At 43.9% G+C, this 24,730-nt stretch overlaps 1 protein-coding gene and 1 long non-coding RNA gene across 10 annotated transcripts; one reads left to right on the top strand and one right to left on the bottom strand.

The window, feature by feature from the left end:
• The first annotated feature begins 104 nt into the window (after positions 1-104).
• Positions 105-21,162, top strand: HNRNPF (heterogeneous nuclear ribonucleoprotein F). 9 transcript variants are annotated; one of them, XM_060127158.1, is made up of 4 exons: positions 135-180; positions 507-573; positions 15,162-15,221; positions 19,239-21,162. In XM_060127158.1, exon 4 carries the CDS (start codon positions 19,290-19,292, stop codon positions 20,541-20,543), a length of 1,254 nt encoding a protein of 417 aa, XP_059983141.1. In that variant the 5' UTR covers positions 135-180; positions 507-573; positions 15,162-15,221; positions 19,239-19,289; the 3' UTR covers positions 20,544-21,162. The 9 variants fall into 9 exon arrangements, with proteins under 9 accessions (XP_059983142.1, XP_059983141.1, XP_059983140.1 ...); XM_060127152.1 differs by lacking the exons at positions 135-180; positions 507-573 and adding exons at positions 12,148-12,287; positions 13,102-13,245; XM_060127155.1 differs by lacking the exons at positions 135-180; positions 507-573 and adding exons at positions 12,185-12,287; positions 13,108-13,245.
• On the bottom strand, positions 3,331-10,382 carry LOC132507608 (uncharacterized). The gene is made up of 2 exons (XR_009536230.1): positions 10,309-10,382; positions 3,331-4,157 (listed from the first exon to the last, which is right to left on the bottom strand). It is a non-coding gene; the product is annotated as an uncharacterized LOC132507608 (long non-coding RNA).
• Positions 21,163-24,730: the final 3,568 nt, after the last annotated feature.

The following is a 24,730-nucleotide window of genomic DNA, read 5'->3' as shown; positions in this document are numbered from 1 at the left end:
CCTTGGCCCCGCCCTACTCCTGGCCGGCCAATCCCTGGCTCCGCTCCGGGAGCGTCACAATGCGCCCTCTCGGCCCCGCCCACGGACGACCGCCTCAGAGCCCCCGCCCCGCCGTGGTCTTTGCGTCTTTCCGGCTCCGTCTTGGAAGTGGGACTACGCCGCGTCTTCCTGAAGAAAAAGGTAGGGTTCTGCAGGGAAACCGGCCCGCGGTTACGCTGGCAGCCGGGAGCGGGCCGAGGGCGCGGGTTCCTGGGGCTGCTATTCCCGGGTGCTTGGGCGCAGGGCCGAGGGAGGGCAGGGCACTCCGAGAGCCGAAGGTCTTCCGGAAGCGCCGCGTGCGCACGACGGGCGGGAGTTGTGGCCTCGGTCCCGCCGCGCGCCGGACCCAGCCTCTCCGGGGGGCCCTCTCCCGGGGCGCGCTGCCAGGGGTTTCCATAGTGATGGTAAACAAGCTTCAACTGCCTCAGCTACAACTGCCAAGTCCCCCGCGTTCCACCCTCCTATAGGTGCTCAGAGGGACGACGAGGTGCCGGATGTGAAGAAAAGCGGGGGCGTGGAGACTTGGAGCCCGAGGTGAGGGGTGGGACGGGCGGCGTGTCCGAGGCCCGCATACCGGGGAGCGGCCGGGGAATGGGACCCCTACCATGGAGGACCGAGGGCTTGAGATTTGGGTGTCAGGGGAGGCGGGATCGGAGGTGAAGGCCCGCACACCCGGGACCGATTAGGGACTGGGCCTACTGGGGGTTGGGGACTGCGGGGCTGAGATTTGGGGTCGGAGGAGGTGGGATCTGAGGTCAGGGGCCATACACCCGGGGACCGACTGAGTACTGAACGCGGGGACCCGGCCCACTGAGGGTGGGGACCGCGGGGCTAAGCTTTGGGCTTAGGGGAGGTGGGTCTGAGGTCAAGGGCCTTACGTTCGGGGACTGGACCGCGGGGCTGAGATTTGGGGTCGGGGAGGCAGAGTCCGAAGCGACGAAGGGAAGAAGAGCCTCGTGCGGACTCCTGAGGGAGCAGAGCCGAGCGCCCCTGCCAGGAGTAGGGTGAGAAAACCAGGCGACCGTGCGAGGGGGTTCATTTTAAAATGAAAGCGGTACTTGCACGTGGCTGAACGCGTCCGCGAGTTGCACAAGACTGGTTGGGTACCTGACTCCTCCCCCCTCCCACGTTCCCGCTCGCCGAGCCTCCACTTCGGAGCTTTGCGGCCTTTTCTTTCTCTCCGTGCGGCGTGTGTGCCCTGAGCCCTTGTCTGCATTTGTCTCCTGCTCTCAGAGGTATCGTGTCTGTATTTTGGCTGAAACTCTTTGGTTCTCGTTGTCTTTGCCTGATGACCACACTTCTGCTAAGCGAACTTAATTCGGCCGTTTCTTTTTCCTTGTCCTGTGCTTCTTTTATCTTTGAATGTACTTTTGCTGATTCTTGACTGCGCCCAAGAAACTTCTGGACGCTGCCGGCGCTCGCGCCGCGCCTCCGCCGCCCTGTCCCCGCGTGGCTCACGGAAGGCGGTGCCGGGCGGCCTAGGGGAGGCTGCGCGAGTCTCGGGGACCCGACCGGCCCTGGGCCCCGGTCTTTTACGGAATCGCTTGGGGTTGCAGCCCCTCTCCGTTAATCTGTACCTTAAAGGGTCTCTCGGAGGACCCCCACAGGTTCCCGCCAGACAACCCCAGGCGAGCCCCCCCCCCGACCCCTTCCCCAGCCACAGGCGAGCCCCGCGCGTTCCGCGGGACGCCCTTCCGGCAGTTTTTTTCCCCGAGGCCTTGACGAGCCAGCATGCTTCACAAGTGTTCTCGAGGTTCCGGGGGGGCCCACGAGCGGCCGCTTCCCGGAACCGCCTGGGTCGGGCGGCGGTGGAGGTGGGGGAGGGCCCCGGGCGGCAGACGTTAGGGGCGGTCCTCGGCTGGTCTGACCCTCGTGGAACCCGGAGAGTGGAAGGCTGCAAATAATTTTTTAGTGAAGGACATCATCGAAACTATCGATCTTAATATAATTCTCACTCTTACTTTTAGTCACGTTTTTAAAAGTTAACTATTTGTTTCTGAATTTCTAGTAAGAATGAAAATACCTCGAGTTCTCCGGTTAGACAAAAATGTCAGGGTCTATCAGTGAAAAGTAATGTTTTCAGTGCTAATTTTTAGACAAGATTTCATCATTTTCAAGTGAGTAAATTTCTGCTTTTTTTTTTTTTAATTTCTGCTCTTAATGAATATTGAGAGAGACTGCTTTATAACTGGTGTTAAGCAGGTCCAGCCTTTCCCTTGGGGATCTCATCTTCCTATATGCATTTCTGTAAATTAATTAGGTTTATGATTTCCATATTATGGTCTCCTTTTTATTTTTAGTTTTGTCTTTTAGTAACATTCTTTTTTGTAGTATTTGCTTTTTGTTTTTGTTTTAACTGGCAGGTGGCTGGTTTTCACTTGAGTATTGCTACAAAGCTCCTTTAAACATAAAATAACTCGAATAAAAATGTGAATTGATTTAAGGGAAAGGATTGATTAGGAGGAGAGTTAGTTCTTGAATATGGCCCAAACTGAGGGAGAGTGGAGGCACGTGGTGCGTGCCCTTGGAGTAGGTGCCTGAAGGGGGTACAGAAGTGGGAGGGGGCCTCCTTCCACAGAGGTGACTTTCCCACCAACCTGCCCTCTCCAGTCTGAGCTCTGGCTCTCAGGCTCTTTGTAGAAACACATTAATTGACCCGTACTGGATCCACATACAGAGCTAGGTGCTTGACCACATTTTCTAATCACGTGCTCGAGACCAGTGTACAAGGAGGTATTACTGTATTCCCATCATGCAGATGTGTCCTAGGAACACAGTTGGGACTGGAACTCAGATCTATCTGACAGGGACAGTCCTCTCTGCCAGGGCCGCTGCCCCTAATTAGTTGCCCTGAGCAAAGATTCTTGTGGAAGACAAAAGACTGGGCAAAGGGAGAACCAGGTTCATCTAAGACCAGCCTGGCTTATTTTAACTATTTGTTTGTATTTCTAAGGACTTTTAAAATATAATCACAATACCATTATCACAACTAAAGAAATAATAATTCCTTGATATCATCAAATACCCAGTGTTCAAATGTACCCGATTGTGTAATAAATATTTTTATATAGCTGGTTGGTTTGATTTGGGATCCGAACAAGGTCATTATATGTTTAGTAGATATATATCTCTTAAGTTATGTTTTAAGACAGAGCAGCACTGTCCAACAAATATAATGCAAGCCACATAATTTTACATTTTCTGATAAAAAGAAACATAGTTCACTTTAGTAATTTAGTTTAACATGTTATATATCTAAAATAGACCCAAAATAATCACTTCATCATGTAATAAATTTTTGTAATTAATTTATTATTTTTTAAAATTTTTGGCTACGTTGGGTCTTCGTTGTGTGCAGGCTTTCTCTAGTTGCGGTGAGTGGGGGCTACTCTTCGTTGTGGTGCCCAGGCTTCTCATCCTGGTGGCTTCTCTTGTTGAGGAGCGCGGGCTCAGTAGTTGGGCGCACAGGCTTAGTTGCTCTGTGGCATGTGTGGGATCTTCCCGGACCAGGGCTCGAACCCGTGTCCCCTGCATTGGCAGGCAGATTCTTAACCACTGTGCCCGCCACCAGGGCAGTCCCCCAATAAATTTTTTTTTCCCCAGTAAATTTTTATATTACATTTTTCATGCTTTTTTTTTGAACTAAGCTTTCAAAATCCAGTGTATGCTTATTTTATAGCACATCTCAATTTGTACCAGCCACATGTCAAGTATGACAAGAGGGTACCTTATTAGACAGTGACGATCTAAAGGTTCTCTATTCTTAAAAGTTTTTTCTTTGAACAAATCAGGTTGTGTGTCACGTAGGTTTCCTTCCCCACACTCTGGGTTTTTCTGACTGCATTCCCATGGTGGTGTTTGAATCTCTGTCCTCTGCATTTCCTGTAAAATCGTAGTTATCCTCTACAGGCTATCCTGATTCTGTTGAGATTTTATTTTGAAATACTGCATGGGAGGTGCTGTGTACTCCTGCCAGAGGCACGTATTGGTTGGTGTTCCTTCTTTGTGATGTTAGCAGCTGTTGATGTTCGTTCTCTGAATGCATTATTTTGTTGATTGTTTCCAGATCAGTGATATTTTAATTCAATATTCCTTCTCAGTTATTAGCAGGTGTACTTCTGTAGAGAGGAAATTTTCTTTGTTAATCATTTGATTACTCTAAGATGTACCTTATAAAAGGCAGGTTAAGTTTTTGATTCCTTTTTTATATTTAGTATACATATCCAGCATAATGAATTGAATCCTTAGACACTAATTTTTCTGGTATCATTATGAAGTCATGGATTTTAATATATAGGATGTGCTTTAATCCACTGTAGCTTTTATTCTCTTTGATGCTCCAATTATTCAATTTTTGGCCAATGGGAGCCTTTCAGATTGGTTCCTTTCTTGACACAATTTCAGTGGTCTTTGGCTTCCTTGGTTTAAGGCGTAATACTTCATTAGGTGGATCCGTCAAAGTTTATTCAACTGGATCTCTACTGATGGGCAATTGGGTTGTGCTGCAATGGATAGCCTCTGCAGGCGTCTTTTCACTTTCTTGGTCATAGGGGTTGAACCATTTAATATTTCCACAAACAGTATCTGAGAGTGTCTGCTGATCTACAGCCTCTCCAAGCAGGTTTGTTGTCAAACTTTTGTATTTTTGCCAGTGTGATAGGTATTTTAAATGTTGTTTCATTTAAAATTCTAATTTATCTTACATGGTGATGTTGAGCATCTTTTCGTGTTTAAAGGCATTTCTTTTTCTGTCAAGTGTCCATACCTCTAGCCCATTTTCTTTTTTGGATTGTTGGACTTTTTGTTTCTCTCTTTAGAAGCTCTCTCTGTACCTTAAGGGTATTAACACTTTTGGGAAATAAATTGCAAATGTCTTTCCCATTTTATCATTGGTATTTTGCTTAGCTTATGGTATTTTTAGCCGTGCATAAGAAGTTTAGGTTGTTTTGTTTATGTGTGTGTATTTTTCTATATTATGGGGTTTGAGTCATGGTCAGGAAAGTTTTCCCTACTGCCAGTGTAAAGACAATTCATCCACGTCTATTTTTCTTCTGTTATTTAGGGTATTTCTTAGAAACATGAAAAATTCTTAGTTAACCCATATTTTACCTTCATCAATATGTTAATGTGACAGTATCAGTGATTGACTTTGAAATGATGAATTAAAGTTGCATTCCTGGAATAAATCCAACTTGGTCATGTTGTATTAAATAGCTTTGTGTATTGCTGGATTTGGTTGGCTAATGTTTATTTAGGAATTTTTCATGTGAGTTCATGAATGAATTAGCCTGTGAAACTTGATAAACTAATTCTAAAACTCTTGGAAAATCAATTCCTAGTTTATTGTAGATCAAAATGTTAAAAAAACATCGATGGAAACAACAGAGCTTTAAGTTAAAAAAAAAATATCCACATGGCCTTGGGCTAGGAAAAAGGTCTCTTAAACAGGACACAAAAAGCGATAATCATTTAAGGGGAAAAAATGACAAGAATGAAGAAAATTCTAAACTATTATGTTTCCCTTACAGTATGCCTTTTACAAAAATCCTCATATAGTATAAATATTTTACAAATTCCTACCACACTCTCTCCTTTTAAGTTTATCTACATGCAAAGATGGTCCATCATTGACATCTCCATTCTTCATCTTCCCCTAATTGAGGTCTCTTCTGCTTTACATGAATATTTGGTTAGAATAGTGCTGTCCACAATAAGCCTAGAAGACCGGCCACAGCCCGCAATTTAAAATTATAATTACTTTGCTTTGAGGAAATCAGCTTCATAGTACTGGTTTTAAATCTTTTTTAAGTTTGTTTGTTTTCCATTTTAACCATCTACTTTTATAGATTCTTTTTCAGAAGTTTAAAATTTTGTACATATGTACATGTACATACCTGTTTAGTTTGGGTTCATTTCTATAGTATTTTGTAAGAATTAAAATAAACATTTGATCACCCAGTTTAAAAAAAAATAGTGCTGTCCAATAGAATTATGATGTCCAATAGAATTATGTCCAATAGAATTATGATTTAAATTTTTAAATAATTGATGTAATTCACATACCATACAGTTCACCTTTTTAAAGGGTACAGTTCAGAGGTGCTTTTTTTTTTTTTTTTGTAAAAAAGTTGTAAAAACCATCCCCACTATCTAATTTCAGTATATTTTCTTTAATTAATTAAATTGAAGTATAGTTGATTTACAATATATATTAGTTTCAGGTGTACAGCACAGTGACTCGGTTATACGTATGTGTATTCTTTCTCAGATTCTTTTCCCTTAGAGGATATTACAAAATATTGAGTATAGTTCCCTGTGCTATACAGTAGGTCCCTGTTGGTTATTTTATATATAGGAGTGTGTATATGTTAATTCCAACTTGCTAATTTACACCCCCCCCCTTTGGTAACCATAAGTTTGTTTTCTATGTCTGTGAGTCTCTTTCTGCTTTGTAAATAAGTTATTTGTTTTTGTTTTGTTTTTAGATTCCACATATAAGGGATATCATTTGTCTTTCTTGTCTGGCTTACTTCACTTAGTGAGATAATCTCTAGGTCTATCCATGTGGCTGCAGATGGCCCCAGTACCTTTTCTTACGTTGAAACACCCTTAAGCATTCTTAAGCATTCCTAGGATAAATCCCACTTGTTCACGGTGTATAATCCTTTTTACAGGTTGCTGGATTCAGTTTGTTAGTATTTTGTTGGGATTTTGTGTCTGTACTCATAAGGGGTTATCTTGCAATGTCTGTCTGGTTTTGATATCTACAAGTGTATTAGTTTGCTGGGGATACCATAACAAAGTCCTACAGACTTGGTTACTTAAACCATTTATTGTCTCATAGTTCTGGAGGCCAGAAGTCCTACATCAAGGTGTCAGCAGGTTTGGTTCCCTCTAAGAAGCTTGAGGAAGAGGATATATCGTTCCAGACCTCTCTCTCTGGTTTATAGATAGCTGTCTTCCCTCTGCTTATCTGTGTCCAAATTTCCCCTTCTTCATGTTGGAATACAGCCCATCTTAATTATGTCATTTTTAACTTAATTACCTCTGTAAAGACTATATCCAAACCTGGTCACGTTCTGAGGTACTGGGGGTTAGGACTTTAACATGTGAATTTTGGGGACATAATGTTCAGCCCATAACAGGGGGTAATTAATACTGGCCTTGTATATAGAATGCGTTGGAAAATATTTTAATAAAGTATATTTTAATATATATTTTGATTGGTTCAACACATCCAAAGTATCACTTCAATATGTAATCAATATTTTGAAGTTGAGGTTTTAGGTTCTTGTTCGCAATTCATTTTAATTTTTTAAATTTAAATTAAATTTAATTATTATTATTAATATTTTTTTGGCTGCTCCAAGAGGCTTGTGGGATGTTAGTTCCCCCACCAGGGATCGAACCCATGCCCTTGGCAGTGAGAGCGCAGAGCCCTAACCACTGGACTGCCAGGGAATCCCCTGCAATTCACTTTATATGTACTAAATTTTATCACTTAGGGCACATCTCAGTTTGTACTTGGCACATTTTAAGTGCTCAGTAGCAGTGTGTGGCTATTGGTACCACATTTTTATCCTTTGTACCTAACTTGTTCTTTTTCCAAAGCAGTTTTTCTCTGTACTTTAAATTTTTTTTTACCATCATATGCCTGGGTTGTGTGTTTTTAAAGTATCTGTTGGGAACTACACCACTGAGTTTATCTTAAGCCAGGAAAGTTTCCTTCCATTCTTTATCTGTTCTCGCCTCCATTTTGTCTTTTTCTCCTTCTGGAATTCCTATCATTCACATGTTGTTTCTCCTGTCTCATGTTATCTCTTACTCCTCTGAATTTCATCTTTTTCCCCTCATTGTTTCTGGGTTTTTTTCTTTGTTTTGAGCTATTTCTTCCACTTGGTTTTCCAAGCCACTACCCTTTCTTTCAATTCATTCTACCTTTTCTTTCAATTCATTACTAACTTTATAAATTCAAAACTCAATTTTTAGCACTGGAAAGTTTTTTATTCTGTAATCAAGTATCTGAGAGTGCTTGTTATTTTTTCCGTTAAAATATTTACAGTTTTGTACAGTACTTCTTGTTCCCAGAAAACTGTCTGCTGTTCTAAGCCGTTGTCCGATTTGTGGTATTCTGGTGCTGGAACCCCTCTCAAGTACATTGTCATGTTCCTTTCCTCCTCTTGGCTCTGTTCTCTACCCGCCCCGCTCCCCCCCCCCACCTCCCCGGGGCAGTGTGCTACGGTCCCCTGAGCAGCAAACATGGAGCACAAGGAGCTACAGCTGCCTCCACTCCTATGGCAGCTGCAGGGGACCTGACAAGATGTCAGCTCTCCAGTAAGACCCAGGAGGAAGCTCTAGGCCTCCTGAAGGGGCTGTGGGCATTCATTAACACAGATGACAAAATATTTCCCTCAGTTGGGGAGAACAGATTTTTATCTTTAACACTGGAGGGTTCTTTTTCTTTCTTTCTTCTTAAAAATTAATTATTCATTTATTTTGGCTGCACCGGGCCTTAGTTGCAGCACGCAGGATTTTTAGTTGCGGCATGCAGACTTAGTTGCGGCATGCATGTGGGATCTAGTTCTCCGATCAGGGATCGAACCCCGGCCCCCTGCACTTGGATGTGCAGAGTCCTACGCACTGAACCACCAGGGAAATCCCTGGAACCTCCAACCTGCTTTTTATGAACACCCCACCTGATACTTTTTTTTCTGTTGTAACTTTAGATCTTGATTCTTGAGTCACTAATGCAATCAATAATACAGAGCAATGATTTCTTGTTCTATGGCGGCTAATAATTTGTCCCTTGTGTTAATTTCAGTACAAGCATTATAGACATAATTTACCTAACATTACACTATTTTTGCTTTTTAGTTAACACACGTTTTGAGAAATGAACACTGAGGAAAATAGTGTAATATTACCCCAGACTTAGCTACAGTAAGCTAAAGAGCCTAATAGCTAAAAGATAATGGAAAACAGCTTTCCTGTTGCTTACAAATTATATTTTCTTTGATGGATAAAAATGTAGTAATAGCAACGAACATTTAAAATGTCATTTACTTTAATCACCCCACCTATAGCTTCTCTTTTTTTTTAATTGAAGTTGATTTACAATGTTGTGTTAGTTTCTGGTGTACAGCAAAGTGATTCATTTATGCATATATATATATTTTTTTCATATTCCTTTCCATTTATGGTTTATTACAGGATATTGAATATAGTTCCCTGTGCTATACAGTAGGACCTTGTTTGTTTATTTTATATATAGTACTTTGTATCTTAAAGCTTCTCTTTTCTTTAATAGCCTTTAGGTAGTTTTATGTGTTGAACTTGGTATGTTGTACAAATTAGGTCAGAGTTCTCACGCTTGAGAGACATGAGCTGCTTGAAAATTTAGGTACAGTTGTGTGTGTGTGTGTGTGTGGGTATACTTTTAAAAAAAGTTGATCCAGACCTACATCATATTCTCAGGTGGAGTCCCTGACAGCAAAAAAATGTTTAAGAACCACTGAATTGGGACTTTATAAAATTGCCGGGTTGGAAAAGTCTTGAGGTTTCTAATGTAGTTTCCAATAGAACAGGAAAACATCCATAACAAGTAGGAATCTGGGCTCTGCTCATATACTGTCCCATGACTGGGAATTGCTTCTTCCCCAGACCCCATGTGTGCTCCTCAAGTGGAAAAAAGACAGTAGCAGAAACGATATCTAAAATTCTCTTTTTTGAATTTAGTAAGAACTGAATATAAAGATTAAAAGGATTCACCACAAAATAAAAATATTTTTACAAAGCAGCCAACACCAAAACATATCCTGACAAGCGGCTGCATTTTAAAAACGTAAATAATTTGAACAAGTATCTGGGGGAAATAAGTAGGTAATATACAAAGGAAAAATAGAATAATATGGTCTTCTAATTTCTACTTTTTAAACCTTAGCTTTTTACCAGGGGGAGAAAGTTTAACATTTCCACCCCTGTTCATGCTTCTGATCTGTTTAAATGTCACTTCCTCAGAACCCCAATGTGAGTTAATCCCTGTTTTCTTAATTTGAGTTTTCAGAATTTGTCATACATTTGTTTGTTTCTTTATTGATTTCTTAGTCCACTGTTCTGTGGACTTAGCACAGTACCTGCATCTTGTAAGTGCACAATATTTCTGGGTTAATGAATGACTTGAAATTGGGTAAATTTTATCTACGGCACATCACTCAAATCCTTTCACATGCTTCAGTTTCCACCACAATGTTTTTGTTGCAGGGTACGTACCATCAGTTCTTCCTAAACTTGTCTCACTTCTTCCCATCCCGTCTCCATGCATCTGTTCCCATCATTCATTTTCCAGAGAGCAGCTAGACTGTTGAAAAACAAAACTCTATACTACATTCCATTTTGAAATAGTTAAGTATCTTCCCTTAGAGTAAATAAAGTCCAAAATACCGAATCAGGCCTTCAGGGCTTTGGAGGATCTTACTCTGCTTCCCCCTTTCGTGGATCTCCCCGCCGGCTGCAGGTGTTTTGAGGTGCTTTCTGTCTCAGCATTACACTTTCCCCTGTGTCTTCTGTACATGTTGTTCCTTCACCCGGCAGGAACCCTATCATGACTGATCAATTATTAACACTCGACTAGCCAGTTAGCCAGTGTCACCAACCAGTTAAGCCAAGGAAGAACATGTAACGCTACTTAACAAATACATGCAAATAAAATAAGTGAGAAAATGGATGCCAGTCGTTTAAATTACCAAGAATGTATTTTGAAGAGGATTTTAAGAAGTGAAATAAGTGCTCGTGAAGCAGTCAAGATACTCATTTCCATAGAGATACTCTTTCCAAAAACAAGCCAATTTTGTGGCTTAATTTTTCTTCAGAATATTGTTTTATTTCTTTTGAATGTATGAGTTTTTAGTGTCTTTCTCACTTTCTGTGGGATGGCTGGATTTTGAATTAGATAATTTTGAAGCAGATCCCAGCCATCACACCATTTCACCTACAAACAAGTATTTAAAATATCTCTAAAAATTAATTCCTTTATTTTTAAACATAACTGCAATTCTATCATATCTGACATAAGTAAAATCAGTGTTCAGGTATCTCCTAAATTGTCTCATAAATGTTGACCAACCGGTTTGAATCAGGATCCAAATATGTCCCATGCATTGTGAATCCTTGATAATTCTGTTAAATTTCTTTTATTCAGTAAGTGCTCCCTTGGAGATATTTTGTTGAATGGCTGGCTATTGTCCTTGTTGAGTACCCACAGTCTGGCTTTGTAGGCTGCATTATCATATTCTCACCTAGAAACCATTCCTTTTCTCTGTAAATTCTGTAGTTTGTTCGTTGTTTCTAGTAAATAGATTAAGACTTTTTCCTGTTAGATAATTTTATTACTAAAAGTATTAAACATACACAAAAGTAGAGACAAAAGTATGAAACTCCATGTACCCATCCCCCAGCTTCAATAATTACTAAATCATGGCCCATGTTGTTTCATCCATACTCCGACTCGCTGCAGATTATTTAGAAACAGACTCTAGGCATCAGATGTATATCTAATGACTTTTTAAAAAAATCACAGCAGCATAGCTACAACTAAAATTTTATCATTTCTTAATGTAAACTCAGTCACTGTTAAGATTACTGCAATTGCCTTATAATTGTTTTCCAGTTCATTTGAATTGAGTTAAAAGTTAATAAAATGTAACTGCTTGTTAGGTTATGAAGTTTAAAATTGCGTGTTTTAAAATTAATCTTTTTAAAATTGTGCAAAAATATTTACATGACTAGGCTCAAATCTACAAAACATGGTACTGTATACACAAAGACGTTCTACCTTTTATTAGTTTCCATTCTGAATCCTTTCCTGCCTTTAGAGATGATTTTTTTAAAAAATTTAAATTTAAGTTGTATGGTTTCTCCTTCCACATGCTTGGTGCCGGTCACCCCTCCCCTCCGCCCGTACTCTGGACTTTTCTCCACCCTGGCACATCTCCTGAGAGCTCACTCAGAACGGTCTTCCTCGTTGCTTTCCTTCCCTCCTCCTCCCACTTCCTGCCTTGGCCGACCGCGCGGGCCGCACCTGCAGGACGCGTTTCCATTGGTGACATCTTGGCGGGCCCGTCGGTGGCACTTCCTCCTTTACACCCCGTGACCCACGTCCGGCTCGCCGCCCTCCCAGTCACGCGGCCTCTGCCTCCGGGACGCAGCCCCGCGCGCCGGCCTTCCGGACTCCAGGCCCCGGACCCGTCGTGGTGAGCCGCCGCGAGCGGACGACCCCCACCCACACTCCCCCCAACCCCCCGCGGGTCTCGGGAACTCTTCCCCACCTCTTTCCGCACAGCCGCCCCCTCTACCCCCCGGAACTCTTCCCCCTCGCTGCCCCGGGAATTCCCCTCCCCCCCCAACCCCACGGCTTCAGGAAGTCCCCCCGACCCGACCCGGGAGCTCCGCCCCCAGCCCGTGGAGGCGTCCGCCGACCTCGGGTCCCGCGAACTCTTCCTCGCCGCCCCTAGAAGCCCCTCTGACTCGGGAGCTCCGCCTTCCCTTCCCCCCCCCCCGCGGTTCCAGGAAGCCCGGCCGGAGAACTCTTCCCCACCTCGCCGCCAACACTTCCCGCCTCCCTCTCCGGTCTGAAACCTCTTCCTGCTCCAGTGAGTCCCCCTGCCCCGGGAGCTCCCCTCCACCTCCGGGCTCGGGGAGCCTTAGCCTCGTGACCTCCTTCCCCTCCCCCCAACTCGCGCAGCCCGGGAAGCCTCTCCCCCTCCCCCCACCCGTAGCTCGCCCCGCCCCGGAAGCTCCCCCTGACCCCGCCCAGGGCCGGGGATGGGGCGTCCTGTTGTCGCGCGTTCCTGTAGGGCTTGGCCGACCCGAGACTGTCGGATCGCCCGGTGAAGGCCGAGCGAACTCCTTCACCTTGTCCCGGTGCCTCCGCCAGAACCTGGTGTCCGGGACCCATACCGCGCTTCCCGCCGAAATCGCTCAGACGCGCCCCTGCCGGCCCGCGGTTTTGAGAGCGCACTTTCAAGCCTCGTTTGAAGCGTTTCTCCACAGCCAGTTGAGTTTCAGTTTCAGGTTAATAACAAAAGGAGATGCACCTGGTCTTTCCCCGGAATCCTCTGCGTTTTTAAGCGTCGGGTGGAATTGGGGGTCTTTTGGCTGTGAACCGCGCTTGCTTCATGAAGATAGAAATCGGTCCTGCTCCTTTCAGCGGTAAGTCTTAGGGCCAAAGAGTCAACCGCGTAATCCTGAGGCCGGGTCTCACGCGGACTGTGGTTTAAGAGGTAGAACTTTCTGAGTGATTAAGACAGGCAGAACAGTCTGAGTGCTGCCAGCTGTAGGTTAAAATTCATTTACAAATGAGGACGAAATGCTCTTCAGGCCTCACTGGGACACAAATAAAGGGGGTGAAGCTGGGAACCCGCCGAGTTCCCGTCTCTGAAGAGAGACGGTGCGGGTGCAGTTTAAAGCGCCCTGTGTGATCCCTAGAGAAACCTAATCAGCCGTGCGTTCAGGCGCACCCTGTTTATCTTGATTGGTTCACCTGGATCCGAACTAAATCCTGCCTAACCTGTATATTAGAGTGAGGAAGAGCATGTTCTGGAGACCGTCCCAGGAGTCCTGGGAGCCTGTTAGAAATGCTTAGTCTCGACCTCGGCCCAGATCTATTGTTTTAGGATCTGAATTTTGACAAGATCCTCGGGTGGTCCGTGTGCGCACTTACGTCATAGTCCAGTTGCGGGTGTGTGGCGCGCGCGTAAGATCCTTGGTTGTCCCCCCCGTTCGGTACGTTGAGTTCAGTCGGTCTCCAGTTGGATCACCCGAGAGCAGTATTTTGTTAGCCGCCGCCGCCGCCAGCAGCGATTGCAGGGTGCTGCCGGGGAGGAGGGTGGGCGACCAGTGTTCCCCCGCAGCGCTTCAACTGTGTGTGCGACGCGGTTCAGTCTCGTGAGAATCGGCTTCCTTGCTTCTGGCCGCCCCCGAATGTGCGTGCCCGAGGAGGCGCCTCAGCCGTTGGTGTGCGGACCACACTGGAATGAGCCAGGAGCAGGGATAAACCTAGGCAGAAGGGGTTCGGCCCGTTAGGATGACTGGCTTCTACACTTTAGATTTCACTCTTTTCTGGGAACAGAGAAGAGGGACGGTTGATGAAGCCTCCTGAAAACCTTCTTCTAGAGAATTTGAAACTGTTACTTCTTAAATTGTAATACTTTACATTTATGTAGGTCTTTCCCCAAAAATAGTATCTCATGTAATAATTACAGGACGTTAATAAGGCAAGGCAGATATTACCTCTAAGACAGCAGGCTCAGAAATTAACTTGATTTTCTCAGTTCTACGTTTCTAAAACTAAGAATGTGCTTTAATTCTCAAACTAATTCGCTGGACGTAAGTATTTTGGGGACAGCTTTGTCCTATGGCTGTGGTTGATGGTACTGATGTTTTTCCTATTGAAAAGCATATTTCAACATTTCCTCCCCTCACTCTTCCTCAGTTAAAAGATTAATGTTAGATCAAATACATTAGGTCTCAAGAAGTGAAGCTATCACATAAAACTGGGAAAGAAAGTCTTAAGTATCTCCAGCCAGTCCTCCAGGGATGCTTGTAAATTGTAAATACTGTTGGAACAGTCTCTAGCAAACCACCTTTCTCTGGAGCCCATCCCTGTGAAAATCGGGCCACGCCTCTGGCCTCCCGTGCGAGTCGGCGCCGCAGCTCCTCGCCCCCCGCCCGGCCCGCGGCTTCCCGGAACCGCGCTGACATTGCCCCTGCTCCATCCCGATAGTGCCTCCCGCCCTCGATATTTAAACTGCCTTAGCGCGCTCAGGTATTCACGTATAGAACTCGCGTTTTGAGTACATCTCTCAGGGCAAGTGGGAGGGTTCCAGGCTGGTACTCTCGGCGTTACCCTAGGAAAGAGGTAAAGCGTTTCAAAGCTGTGGGGGCTGGCGGGCGTGCACTTTCTTGAAGGCAGCCCCGCGGTTTTGTAAACAGCCTCCCACAGCCCGGGCTTTGGCTTTTCCGGAGGAAGGGAGCCCGGAGCCCAGCCCAGCCGGGGAACCGCTGGCTCTGCTCACTCTGGGAGTGCTGGGGCACTGCGGCAAGACGGCCTTATCGCTCTTTTTTAGGACAGTTCGTTACCTGCCTGGAGTGTCTTCGACTGTGGGCATCCCCCGCTGTTCTTTAAGGTGAGCTATTTTAAGAAAAGTAATTTCTCAGTTTATAATTGATTTACTTTATTGACACAGAACATTTTCTTGAGTGTGAAGTAAATTTTTTTTTCACTAGCTGTAAATCTAATGTTGAGCAGAACTCCAGCTTTCTTAACTTTCTCAAGTGTTAGTTAATGTTCTAAGTACTGTAAGTCTGCAAAGAATCCAAATGTAGAGGATTCTGAGGGCAAAGATGAGGATATTGCATTACGTACATTAGAAGTATAGATAAGTGTTTTGGAAGAGTGCTCTCCTCACATTGCCTTCAGAGAAGTCACTTTATTTTTGAAACATTATTTTCTGAAACAAAAAATATTTATAATTGTTTTATATTGGGCGTTTTAAGTAGTCCTTACATGAAATGTCTGTGTTCTTTTATGTTTCCTGCTTGTCTTTTTTCCCCCTGCTTGTCTTTTTTAACCTAACCAGGCTGCCATATTCTAGAGTGGTGTTCACCCCACCTGGCCATCAGTTAATCTCTTGCTAATCTTGGGCCTGCTGTGCTGGGGGTGGGACCACAGTGACCTACGGAACAGATCAGTCTGTCCTTGCTAGGCTCTCTTGCATTTTTGAAGGGTTTTAAACAAATCATGAATTTGTTTCCCTAGAATGTTGTGGGATCATAGAACTGTAAGACTTAATTTGTGGAAGGGGAAGATTTTATGGGAAAGGTGGTATATTTGAGCTGAGACCTTAAGGATTAGTGGGATTTAGCTAGACAGAAGGTTGGGGGGAGTATATTTGGAGAGATAATTACCACGTGTCACACCCAAGGCAGCAGAGAGCCTGGCACACTGCAGGCACAGAGAAATATAGGAATAAGAGGATGTATATTTTTTTAGTGCAAGTGATGTGAGCGTGTGTTGCAGGTCAGAGCTGCAAGGCCTGAGCGCCCCCTTAGCCCCGTGGTTTGTGTTCCAGGCAGTGGGAAGCCACTGAGATCTTAGAACAGGAGAGTGACATAAAGTCACTTTAAAAGAGCTACAGATTAGGTTGCAGTAAGGGTTCGAAAAGTTTTAAGGATCAGATGTGAATGTGTCCTGGAAAGGGCTATTGGTGCTGGGATTAGAAAGAAAGGAAGTAGAAAGGGATATGAGGGAAGTGCACAAAGATGATAATGATTTGATAGTTCAAATCATAATGCCAAGCAGTGTGCTAGGGACTGAGAAGAGTTGTGAGAAACATTTATTGCTTGTTGGAGTCAAGGGTTACTGAATAGAATTTAGGTATGGGTTGGGAATAGGATTAGGGTGGAGAATGGGATGACCCCCAAAGAAATGATGAGCTCATTGGATTTAAGGGCTTGGGAGTTGTTCAAGGATTACTTTAGTTTCATTCTAGAGCTTCTGGATGACAGGTAAGGCTGACCAGGGTGCTGCTATAGAAGAGTTACAGAAAAAAGGCTGTGTTCATTTGTGGTACATAGGTGGTGCTATGGAGTAGAGTTTGTGTATACCAATCTTGGCCTCAGGGAGCCTGAAGCTGGGAACTTGGGTTCTGGAGCCCAGAATTGGCCCTGGACATATATAAAGATCAGGTGAGGCTGCCTACAAAGCGGGGGTGGGGGGGCATAAAAGAAAGAAGGGCCAGTGATTGCATACGGTTGAGCCTTGAGGAAGGGCTCAGAGAGGCAGAGTGCCTAAGGAATTAACAGGAAAACCAAGAGCCATGGGGAGAAAGGATTTCCAGAGAGAATGGTTAAATCCTGCTGTGGGAACTGAAAAGATGGAGGTAAAAAAATGTTCCTTTCTTGCCGTGGAGGTCCTTGGCAGAGTGAGATCATGCCCTTCTTTTTATGGTGGGGGTGGGTAGAGGCCTTTTGAGGATGAGATTTTACTGAAAGGGAAAGCAAATCAGCAAGTAGCTGGAGACAGACTTGGTATCAGGGAAGGGGTATATTACAGGGTTGGTTAGAAATGAGATAATGTCCTTAATTGACAAGGAAAATAGTGTTCTGTGAAGCATTTGTGAAGATGGGGATTTCTTGGGGCAGGTGGAGTTGACAGAGCAGAGCCACAGATAACAAGCTTAGCTATGAGAAGAAGCAACTCCTTGTTTATAAATTTCTAAATCTTTTTCTAATTTGCTTCACTGTGTCTCTATTAGCAGTTTGCTTTTCTTTTTCTTAACCATTCATGCTTTCTAATTTGTTTAAATTGTGGGGTTTTTAGAAATCTGTTTTGCTCTAATAGTGTAAATACCCCATTCCATCTGGGATAGTTTTGGGATTCATCTGAGGTAGGATTCTGCTTTATATTTTTCTACATAATGACCAGCGTGCCCAGATTTTTTCAAAAGGTGGCTTTTACCTTTAACAGCTACATCTGTTACACTTGATGTGAAATGACAATTTCATGAAACAATTTCCTTGTAGTAGTGCCCGTTTTGAGCATTGATCACTAAGAATGTAGTTTGGGTCCTATCTGTATTTTTATTGTTTCTCTGTTATATGTATATTGCTATCTGATGACTCAATTCCTACTTTTCACAATACAGCCCTTTACATGGATTTGACCTTTACTCTTTCAGTTTGGACTCTTGGGTGTCAGATGGCACTTGCACTTCCCTGTGAGGAAGGGCACCTGTCACTCCTCTTGTACACTGAGGAGTTCATTCCCTTTGTAGTCCCTCAGTGAAACACAGCAAAGTATGTGTGTTACGTTGATCAACGTGATGTGTTCTTTTTAAGATTTTTTCCTTTGTTTTTTGATGTGGACCATTTTTAAAGCCTTTATTGAATTTGTTACAATATTGCTTCTGTTTTATGTTTTTTGGGCCTCGAGGCATGTGGGATCTTTGTACCCTGACCAGGGATCGAACCCTCACCCCCTGCACTGGGAGGCGCAGTCTTAACCACTGGACAGCCAGGGAAGTCCCCATAATGTGTTTTATGATCGTCCCCCCTCCCCCGCTTTTCTTTTCTTTTCTTTTCTTTTTTGGCTGCACTGTGCTGCTTATGGGATCTTAGTTCCCCAACCAGGGATTGAACCCAGGCCATGGCAGTGAAAGTGCCGAGTCTTGAACACTGGACCACCAGAGAATTCCCAGTTGATCCTTTTTTAATATATGAAACTGAGAAGCATATAATTTGATTTTTACATTTGCATCACACTTAACTGATATTGCTGATGCACTAATCTGCTTGTTTGGATATGTCTTAATTTGACCTCACACTTAGGTTTGACAATAGGAATAATGATACTTCCTTAGGCTCTGGAAGCCATTGCTGTCTTGTATCCTTGTATCATTGTTGCTGATAAGAACACTGATTCTGGTTCACCCCAGTGTCACAGGAAATGTTATTCTGTATTGTGATTTAAAATAGCCTGTGTTTGTCACGTCTTTTTGCTTCTGTAGTGTCTTGCCACAAACAAGCAAATTGGTTAAATGTAGGGCTTGTAGTTGAAGAATCACACAGGAGCTGTTTTAAATGAACCACCAAATTTCATCACAACAGATAACGTGGACTAAATAAAACAAGAAAATGCCCTGCCCAATATTTAGATTCTTCTGTGTTCAAAGTACCAGGTCACACCTACCCTCCCTTGCCTTTTACTTTAGCGATGCAACAATACAGCTCATCTGTTTTCCTGTAGTTCTGACAAGTTCTTAGTATTTCTGAATGTTGCCTCAATTCATTCCCTTGTCTTTCCTTCTAGAACTCATAGTAATTGATCATAAGAATTTGTAGATTTTGTCTTGATTGAAGCTTCCAGATCACTATTTTGCTCTTCAAATTTTACTCTCTATTGTTTCACTTATTTCTTTTTTTTAAGACCCCCTAATTTGTTAATTTGTTATTTTCAATCTATCTGTGAGTAATGTAACTAACTATTTTTGGAGAGATGTAGGATTGAATCTCTGCTCATATATCTTAACATTTTTAATTTCACTCATCCTTCCTCATCTGTAAAATGGAAACTATTTACTGTATATTCTTGTTATACATATTAAATGAAAATTTATGTAAAGTAGTTTTTGCTTTCTTTTCAGCCACAAAAAGCTGCATCCAAGTTTGTTTGACGTCTGCTCTGTCAAGTGTCCATGATGTTGGGCCCCGAGGGAGGTGAAGGCTTTGTAGTCAAGCTCCGTGGCCTGCCCTGGTCCTGCTCTGTTGAGGATGTGCAGAATTTCCTCTCCGACTGCACAATTCATGATGGGGTTGCAGGCGTTCACTTTATCTACACTAGAGAAGGCAGGCAGAGTGGTGAGGCTTTTGTTGAACTTGAATCAGAAGATGATGTAAAAATGGCCCTTAAAAAAGACAGGGAAAGCATGGGACATCGGTACATTGAGGTGTTCAAGTCCCACAGAACCGAGATGGATTGGGTGTTGAAGCACAGTGGTCCAAACAGTGCTGACACCGCCAATGATGGTTTCGTGCGACTTCGAGGACTCCCGTTTGGATGCACCAAGGAAGAAATCATTCAGTTCTTCTCAGGGTTGGAAATCGTGCCAAACGGGATCACATTGCCTGTGGACCCCGAGGGCAAGATTACAGGGGAAGCCTTTGTGCAGTTTGCCTCACAGGAGTTAGCTGAGAAGGCTCTAGGGAAGCACAAGGAGAGAATAGGGCACAGGTATATTGAGGTGTTCAAGAGCAGTCAGGAAGAAGTTAGGTCATACTCGGATCCCCCTCTGAAGTTCATGTCAGTGCAGCGGCCGGGGCCCTATGACCGGCCTGGCACAGCCAGGAGGTATATCGGCATTGTCAAGCAAGCAGGCCTGGAGAGGATGAGGTCTGGTGCCTACAGTGCTGCAGGCTATGGGGGCTATGAGGAGTACAGTGGCCTCAGCGATGGCTACGGCTTCACCACCGACCTGTTTGGAAGAGACCTCAGTTACTGTCTCTCTGGGATGTATGACCAAAGGTATGGAGATGGCGAGTTCACTGTCCAGAGCACCACTGGACACTGTGTCCACATGAGAGGGCTGCCCTACAAAGCCACGGAGAACGACATTTACAACTTCTTCTCTCCACTCAACCCAGTGAGAGTCCATATTGAGATTGGCCCTGATGGAAGAGTGACCGGTGAAGCTGATGTCGAATTTGCCACTCACGAAGAAGCTGTGGCGGCCATGTCCAAAGACAGGGCTAACATGCAGCACAGATACATAGAACTTTTCTTGAATTCCACGACAGGGTCCAGCAACGGGGCATATAGCAGCCAGATGATGCAAGGCATAGGGGTGTCAACCCCGTCCACTTACAGTGGCCTTGAGAGCCAATCCGTGAGTGGCTGTTATGGGGCGGCGGCTAGCTATGGTGGCCAGAACAGCATGAGTGGATATGACTAGTTTTGTAGTAGCTTTTGAGTTATTTCATCAGATTTTCACAGGCAGCCAACAAGCAGTGAAAAGCAGTTATTACTCTAGAGGAAGCTCTGGGACCCATTTTGCACCATGAGTTTGTAAAATCTGGATTAAAAAATTACCTCTTCAGTGTTTTCTCATGCAAACTTTCTTCTAGCATGTTATATTGAGTAAACTAAAACCATTTTCAGCTTTTCTCAGCATTTTGGTAGTGTACTTTCTGGAGTGATGTTATCTGAGTTAAAGTAGTTTTAAGTACGTTAAATGTGGATCTTTTACACCACATCATCGTGAACACATTGGGGAGGTGTGCTTTTTTGGAAAACTCAAGGTGCTAGATCCCTAATTCAAAGAGGAACATTTCTCATGTTTGTTCATTCTAGTTTATTTTCATTTAAAATCTTTTAGGTTAAGTTTAAGCTTTATAAAGTTAGTTTTGAAAATTGAGACACATTACTAATACTGTAGGAATTGGTGAGGCCTTGACTTAAAACTTTCTTTGTACTGTGATTTCCTTTTGGGTGTATTTTGCTAAGTGAAACTTGTTAAATTTTTTTTGTTGACTAAATTTTTTTCTTAAAATAAAAAGACTTTTTCACAATGACTGGCACAGACTATATACTCACCAAAAAATAGCAAAATGACTGGGTGGTTGAAAATTTCATTTTACTACTGTATTTCAGTGTGAATTTTAAAATTTAGCACTATGATTTCCCTTGTATTCTTAAAACGAGGCTAAATTAAACATTCAGATTTAAAAACATTAAATATGTGAGTGGAAATGGTGACTACAAAGTATGAAAGTAGAAGCCTACAGTCCCATCTTCCTGTGACTTGTGTTCTGTTCATCAGCCATTTGTAATGTCCTGCTGTTCCCTTCCTTTATTCCGGGTGGCACCTGTTCATAGCTAGAGATTTTTAGTTTTGTGTGCTACATACACTGAGTCATTAGCCACGATTTTTTTTTTTTTTATATAAGATGTGCTGGTTTAAACAGTCTTTGTTCCACACTTAGGATTATTTCTGTAGCACACGCTGCTGGGTTACAGTTACTGGTTATTGCAGGATACACATATTCTCAAGTTTGAAACCTACTTCCAAATTGTTATTAGAAAATTGTCTATCTGGCAGTTGGAAACAAGTTCCAAATTTCAGGTAGCTCTGCACACAGCGATCCATCATTTTAAACTTAACACATACACCAAAACCGTCAAGACTTTAAAGTGTGAATGAAGTTTATTAAAAAGAACTTTGCTTGATAGCTATTAACTTTCCCAGCTTTATTTTTCCACTTTAATAACTATACAATGTAGCCCAGTTACCCAAGTTTCACCAGCATTAATAGGATCTTTGTATGGTGTCTTCATTTTAAGACACTGGCCTCATTTACAGAGAAGCTGCTGTGTTAGCCAAGCCTCTGATGGTTTTATAGGTAGATTGGAGAGTCTTAGGCCTTTCCTGGCTTTTTTGGGCTTCACAACCCCACCCTGCCATTCTTCCCACTAGTGTTCTACAGACTCAGGTGGCTGGAGATAGGGCAGCAGCATAACCCAGTAATGCCAGAGGCAGAACTGGGAAGGTCAACTGAGAAGACTGGATAGCATAATTGGGGGGCAGGTGAGTTGTGCAGAGACCACGCATCTGTTCTAGGCTGTGTTCACAGTCTGCTCATCTCATGAGTGACAGTCCATTGCAGGGAAGCAAAGGCCATCTGGGTTGTGAGAAAGACCCAGAGAAACCCAGGCAGAAAACCTGGGAGTTAATGAAACCTGTGATGGCAAGGTCTAGGATGTGATTAAAAGACCAAGGCTTGGGCTTCCCTGGTGTTGCAGTGGTTGGGAGTCCGCCTGCCGAAGCAGGGGATGCGGGTTCGTGCCCCGGTCCGGGAAGATCCCACGGGCCCGTGGGCCATGGCCGCTGGACCTGCGCGTCCGGAGCGTGTGCTCCGCAACGGGGGAGGCCACAGCAGTGAGAGGCCCGTGTACCGCAAAAAAAGACCAAGGCTTAATAGGGCAGTGAAGGTTCGAGGAGTACATTTATTCCCCGTAAATCTTTGCTAATTTTGAGGTTCATTTATGGAAGGAGTGGGCTCCAAGAACCAGGGGTGGGAAATTGGGAATGTGCTAGATGCCCTTAAATCCCACAGTGACTCAAATTTCTGGGCCAGCAGCAGTTGCTTTGGTGCCTCTTATTAGAAGAAAGACTTATCCAGAGGCATCACCTGAGGTATGTGGTTGATCAGATAATATCTGCTCTCCAAGTCTGCTGGAAGAATGAGCTGGCAAACTGCTGGTAAGCCAAATCCAGCCTGCCATATGGTTTAGTATATAGTGTAACTCGTGAGCTAAGAATGGTTTCCAGTTGAGTCAATTTGGTGGCAGGAAACCCCGATTAATTAGAATCTCTCCCAAAAGAATACCATTCTTATTAGCAGACCTGTAGTACAAAATACTGCTCTTAGTGTTTTAGTTTTATCCAAAAAAAAATTTGTGAAAACTTCAAATTTCCCTTGGCCTGCAGAATTTTTACTATTTCTAGCCCCTTAAAGGAAATGACTGACTCCTGTTTCAGAAAACTAGTCTCAGGACTGAGTGTGGCACAGAAGGAAACTGCAGGGCCTGATTAGTATGTATGAACAGGAGCCGTAGCACACAAGGGGATCTTGAGAATGCTGGGCCAGAGGGTTGAGTATAAAGCGATTGATGTGGGGCATCTCTTGTGACTCAGGATATAAATTCTAAGCATTCTTGGAGCCCATCCTAATCTAGAGTTGACCCTTGAAGCTTGGAGACGATGGCCTATAGGAGGAAGAGATGCTGGGTGTTGAGAAAGGGGGTTGGGGGACTCAGGTGGGCATGCTAGAGAAGATTAGTATTTAAGGCCAGAAAAAACACCAGCTAAAAGATGTTCTCCTGGAAGGATCCAAGGACATTCCACTAAATTCGATAATGTGCTGGTGAGGTGCACCAGCATTTTGAGACATTAATGGAAGCTCTTGGCCAGGGTTGGCAGTAGGAGAAAATAGGGGTAAAAGGATTCCAGAAGAGCAGAGATCAGGTAGTGGCAATCATCAGATGGTGAGGTAAGCATAATTGTCATGACGGGCACCAAAACCCAAAAGGCAGGAGGAGCCTTTACCCAGCCAGATCTGTGGTGAAGGCTGTCAGACCTCTGTGTGTCCAGGGGTCATACAGGCACAGCTCTGAGGTCTGTTATATTTATTTCCAGAACAGAGCCAGGTCTCAGTCCCAGAGACCATCAACTGGAGTGGAGGAAGGGCCTGACAGCATTGCAACAACTATGTAATAAAGATTCTATACATCTTCCCCTCTGCGGCCAGGGGTAGGAAATGACCCGAGTCTCTTATATATGCTGTTGGATAGGGGGTCTGAGTTGATACTGATACCAGGGGATCCAAAGTGCGATCATAGTCCTTCTGTTAAGATTGGGAGCATAGGAAGTCCAGGTGACATGTTCATTTCATTGTGGGTTAAACAGGTTTGCAGACCCCTTAGGTTATCTCCCTGAGTGAGTGGGAAGGGGTACCCTAGGCAGTTGACAGATACCTCACACTGGGTCCCTGGCTTGTGAAGAGTCATCATGGTAGGAAAGGCCAAGAGGAACCTCTCAGAAGGCATTCCCCATCCAAGACAGTGAACAAAGATTCTGTGATGTGTGTGCAACGTCTGGGTTTAGGGCCATGCTGAAACACGTAATAAAAAGGCAAGCCTAGCCCTTTTTATTTGCCTGCCTGTTCCCCAGAAAGAGCAGATAGATTCCAGCAGATAGCGAAAGACCAGGAACTTAACCATGTAGTTGCCCCAGTCACAGCTCAGTGCTTAATGTGGCGTGTTTGCCCGGATAGATCAACAAGCCTCTGGAGCTTGGGAAGCCCCTGACCTAGCGAATATGTTCTTTTCAAACAGAGTCAAGCAAAAGATTTTTTTTAAATGACCTTATAACATGGACATCAGAACACATTCCCTGTCTTTTTCCAAGTGTGTATAACTCCTGTTCTCTGTTACAATACAGTCTGGAGAGACATTGATCACCTTGCCATGATCCACTATATTGATGACATGCTCATTGGTCTTGGTGAGGAGGAAGCAGTGAGTACTTGGGATTCCTTAGGAAGACACCTACCTGTGTGCTAGGGGATGGAAGAATTCAGG

This window comes from Lagenorhynchus albirostris, chromosome 16 (genome assembly GCF_949774975.1).
Source record: "Lagenorhynchus albirostris chromosome 16, mLagAlb1.1, whole genome shotgun sequence".
Classification (NCBI taxonomy): Eukaryota; Metazoa; Chordata; class Mammalia; order Artiodactyla; family Delphinidae; genus Lagenorhynchus; species Lagenorhynchus albirostris.
The sequence above is the reverse complement of the archived record's forward strand: the minus strand, read 5'-3'. Positions and strand labels throughout refer to the sequence as shown.

Bases quoted from the DNA above. Each gene is read 5' to 3' on its own strand.
- HNRNPF (XM_060127159.1), top strand. From the start codon at position 19,290: ATGATGTTGGGCCCCGAGGGAGGTGAAGGCTTTGTAGTCAAGCTCCGT.